The sequence below is a fragment of the Buceros rhinoceros genome, unplaced genomic scaffold (assembly GCF_000710305.1).
Source record: "Buceros rhinoceros silvestris isolate BGI_N320 unplaced genomic scaffold, ASM71030v1 scaffold19085, whole genome shotgun sequence".
In the NCBI taxonomy this organism is placed as follows: Eukaryota; Metazoa; Chordata; class Aves; order Bucerotiformes; family Bucerotidae; genus Buceros; species Buceros rhinoceros.
Window position 1 is genome coordinate 1 of NW_010411361.1, and position 4,657 is coordinate 4,657.

Consider the following 4,657-nt stretch of genomic DNA (forward strand, 5'->3'; position numbering starts at 1 on the left):
TTTTAATAAAAATTTATTAAAAAATAATTAGAAGAATGAAGTTAAACTTTTTAATTTTGAAAATGCTGGAAAGGTATTATGTGCCCTTCCCCTATTTCCATTCTTTTGGTGTAAACTGCTTTTCAAATTTGATGTGAAGTATGTCTCAAGAAAATTTACATCCTAGCAAATTCATTACTTACCAAGAAATGTCACCAGCCTCCAGGTTTGTATCCTCTGGGCAAGTGGGAGTTTTGCTGTGAATTCCGGGAAAGGCAGAACAAATGTGATTATGTGAAACAAGGACTCCTTTTGCTTTGCCTGACTCCTGCTGCAAGCTAAAAAGTGGTCAGGAGACTGAAGCAAGCAGGGAGAACTTCTCCAGCACTGTGGTTTTTTTACCCCCTTGCCTGGCTATTTCTTACCCCTAGGTTTTGCCCAAGACCAAATGCAGAAGTGCTGCGGTAGCTCAAACCAGACAACTTTTTGCTTGCCTGTTTGGTTGGTTTTTGTTTTTGTTTTTGAGAAATGATGGTGTTGGAGACCTTGGTTTTTTTAGCAGAGTTTGCACAGTTAATTCAGAGAAATATTTGTGTTTATCTAGCTGTGGCCCCAGGTACCTGGCAAGGGGTGGTGGGGATAAGATTTTAAAGAGGTTTCTGAGGCAACATCTTATCCCTCTCTGCAGGAGCCTTCCTCATCCCTTACCTCATCTTCCTCTTCACCTGCGGGATTCCCCTGTTCTTCCTGGAGACAGCGCTGGGGCAGTACACCAGCCAGGGAGGGGTCACTGCCTGGGGGAAGATCTGTCCCATCTTTGAAGGTTAGTCATGTGAATTACTGGTATCACTTTCTAACAGTTAGTGACTCAGAGCCCTTTTTTTGCAATGTTATTCTGCTTTTTTCTTTCTCCTTTTTTCTCCCTCCCTTCCTCTCCCTCCCAGCCTTGTTATCCCTCCTGGTGATGCTCTGTGTGCAGGGGCAATGGTCTTACTCACACCCCATAGGTGACTGAGGGTGTTTGCAACTCAGGGGAGAGTCCAGGATCTCCTGTGCTGGAGACCCCTGCGCTCTTTCACAGAGCCTGGGAGCATCTCAAAGGGCACTGACAAACAGTTACAAACAAATGAATTGGATGTTTCTGACCCAATTACCATTCTGATGTCTCAGTGAATGATAGGCACAAGCAGGACCCAAGACCGGAGCTCAGGTCCTAAGTCTATACTTTTTTACATGTGATATATATCAGCTGTAAGAACAATTTTTTGCCTGAGTCTTTCCAGAAGGAAGAAACTCACCTGCATGTCTTTTCTTTAAAGGCTAGAGCTGGCTTTCCTGCAGAAGAGGCATTGTAATGCAGTGGCATGATAGTGGTCAGAAAAAAGTTTTCCCTTTCGCAGAAGCTTTTCTCTCTGTTCCACCATAGACCTGTCTAGAGAGGCCAACAATGTTTCCTGCCTGCATGCACAGTCACAAAATCCTTTCTCTTTCCCTGCGGTGGGTCTTGCCCTATTCTCTACTGAGCCATGTGGTTGGTGTCGCACCCTTCTTACCAGGACATGGTTTATGTCTTTGTTTGAGGTTAAGCCTGACATGTTGGGAGTTGGTTGGCAGCCCCATCCTCACCTCCTTTACTTTCCTGCACAGGGGTTGGATATGCCTCACAAGTCGTTGAGTGCTATTTGAATATCTACTACATCATCATCCTGTCCTGGGCACTCTTCTACCTGTTCAGCTCCTTCGCTGCAGTGCTACCATGGGCCAGCTGCAATAACCCCTGGAACTCAGGTACACTTTCCCTTAGCTGGTTTCTATCTCCTTCCCAATTCCCAGAAATCGTTTGGGTTTTGTAGAAAATATTTTTTATTTAGATATAAAAAGCTCTCATGAGCTGTAATGTGGTTAGGGCAACCACTGTGAAAAGGTCACTGTCTTCATTCACCATGGGCAAGAGAGTCAGTAAGGGTGAGCGGTATGACCATATGCCTAGCAGCAGGGGACTATTTCTACATTGAGATGTTCTGGGCATTGAGATTTCACTGAAGTCCTCATTTTCTGGCAAGCAAGAGAGGTAGGTGGGTTGGGAGAGTTTTCAAGCCAATCTAGAGTCCTCGTCACATGGCAGGAGCTTTTCATTAGCTCTGGAACAACAGTTTATCTTACAGTTCCTTTACTCTACCTTTACACTCCCTTACACTCCTTTACACTCCTTCAGAGTTATTGAGACATTTGCTGCCATGTACTGACCAGTTTCCTTTGCGCACTCAGCTTTTGGCAAAATCAGACCAAGCCTGCACTGGAGGTTTTTGCCAGTACGGGTCTCCCAGTGCAGGAATCAGTAACACAAAACATTAAAGGCACTGTATTTCTGATCTAATCACATCCACACAATCCTCTATACCATTACATTGGCTGGGGTTTCAGCACCTCATGTCCACAATTCACATATATATCCAGCAGATACATATGTACCCAGCAGATTCAACCTGACTTTGATTTTTATTCAAATCATTTTGGGCTGTGCCTGGGAAGACGCAGTAGATGTGAGGTAATCCTCATGGATCTGATGTTCTTGGTAGGCCTTTTTTACCGTGTTGAACAGCTTGTTTTGCTTTCAGTAGAAAGCCAGGCTGGAAAGAGATTTGGCAACAACTTGGTTCCATCTGAGCTGGCCTTCCTTGTTTTTCCAGTGGATTGTCTTTTGCATGCCACATGCAAGATGAGGTGCATTTCTCAGATGCATGGCATCTTCTCTGTTTTTACTAATTTCATGCTATGTGACAGGGTGGGGGGTGGCAGAGTGGAGCATGAAGGCATCTGTGATGTGTGTGAACACATGCATACATGTGTGAACAGGGAATGGTGTGTGGTGTAGAAGGAGAATGGGATCTTCTGTCCTGGTTACTCATAGTGGCTATCCCTCAATAATCTATATTTTGCATCTATCTGGTTTCCATTTACCAGGGAATTGCTCTCTCCTTCCCCTCTTCCCTTTCCAAAGCTCTCTGGCTATTGCTGGATTGGGATTTGCAGCTGGGGAGAGCCAGAGCTCAATGAGATGCTCTATAGCACAGGGTGAAGGGTCTGTATGATGCCAGAGTGAGGGTTAGAGTACAGAGGGAAAGGAGCATCTCTCAAGGACGAACCTCAGAGAATTTCTCTGGCTCATCAGCTTCCTTTTCTTTTGGTAGATCTCTGTGTGGACATTCTGAATAGATCCAGCCTGGACAACAGGACCTTGCCTGCGAACGCCACCTCCCCAATGATTGAGTTTTGGGAGTATGTGATTGCTTTCCCTCTGATCAGGCTCCTCTCTCATCCAAAGGCTGCAGCTGTAGGGGTATCAGGGCAGACGGCTGTGCATCTCTGTAGGATCAAGCGAGGTGCAGCATGTCAGGCCCAAACATGGGGAGCAGAATGCACCAAGCTGCCAAGGAGAGCGGCGCAGAGCCCAGGGGCATGAGGTCTAGGTACACCGTGAAGGCTGCTTGCAGCATGCCTGCCCAAGGGTGCTTGTGTGTGCACACGCACAGGCATGTTTCCTTTCTGGCAGTGAGGTACCTGAGTGAGTGTGGCCACAGAAAGAGGCACCAAAAGAAGATGAGTACTTGCTATAAGCAGGGGTTACCTGTGTTGCATGTTGCAGGCTACTGTTGGCAGGCAAGCATGAGAGGCCAGGACAGGTTGAACAGTCATCTACAGTGAAACAGAAAGGGACAAAACTGCCTTTTCCTTTCTTCTTACCATGTCTTGCTTAATGCCTAAGGGAAGTTGTCCATCAGGCTGCTCAGTCCCATTCCTGGAGAGCAGGTATAGGAGGTGCACACGTGAGATAGCAGAGAGGGGCTTGGGGAGGTTTGGTCATGGGGCTGGAGACAATAAAACACCTGTCAGTGTCCCAGAGGGGATCATCATTGCAGCCTGGAGAGGTTGAGATGGCTGCCAGGACCACACTACCTCTCCACACGCCACTGAGGAAGGTCTCATGAAGAAGAGGGGTGCCAGGGGCACAGCTTCAGTGGCATGTTTTCTCTCCCAGTTATGACTCCTAAAGTGCCTCTGAAAGGGCTGAGCATCCTTTGTCCCTTGCAGCCACCACAGGACACATAAAAGACGATATGCGCCCATGGGTGCAGAAGGAGCCTGCACAGTGCTGGACCCCCTCTCTTACCCTCTTCTTTGCACATACTGTATAGCAAGACCTGTGACCCCTCTGAAACCATTGCTCAGGTTTGCTGCAGAAGTTGCAAAGGGAAGGGGATCCTGAGGGGACTGTTTTGGAGAAGGGTGTGCAGAGGAATCCTAAGTGTTGGGTTGGACTTCTGGGGACTGCATGAACTGCAGTGCTGAGCTCTCAAGTGGCCCATCTTCATGATGGTGAGTCTTCAAGGAATGAGGTTGAAGGAAGGGCATGGGAATCATAAAGGCCATTTATGCTTATATGTAGTGTGTCCATAGTACGTGGGAGGGCAGAGGAAGAGTGATGCCCATGAGGTGATGATGGCATTGGTGACCTGCTTTTGATTGAGTAGTGTCTGCTGGGCAGCTGCAGCTGCCAGGGTCAGGGAGCAATGGGGAGCAGCTGGTGATTTTGTGTTGTGTGGATCTGACGGGCCAGACACCATGGGCTTGGAGGGTGGGAGGGCTCAGACCAGCTACAGGACGGAGCAGCATCAGC

At 47.6% G+C, this 4,657-nt stretch overlaps 1 protein-coding gene across 1 annotated transcript in view; it reads left to right on the forward strand.

Annotated features, from left to right (window-relative positions):
• Positions 1-667: 667 nt before the first annotated feature.
• Positions 668-4,657, forward strand: part of LOC104493347 (sodium- and chloride-dependent betaine transporter-like) — a gene marked incomplete at both ends in the record, with an annotated part of 14,769 nt that continues 10,779 nt past the window's right edge. Inside the window, 3 exons of the mRNA XM_010136005.1 lie at positions 668-802; positions 1,627-1,767; positions 3,171-3,258. Of these exons, the coding sequence (XP_010134307.1) occupies positions 668-802; positions 1,627-1,767; positions 3,171-3,258 (364 nt within the window). The remainder of the gene's footprint in view (positions 803-1,626; positions 1,768-3,170; positions 3,259-4,657) is intronic.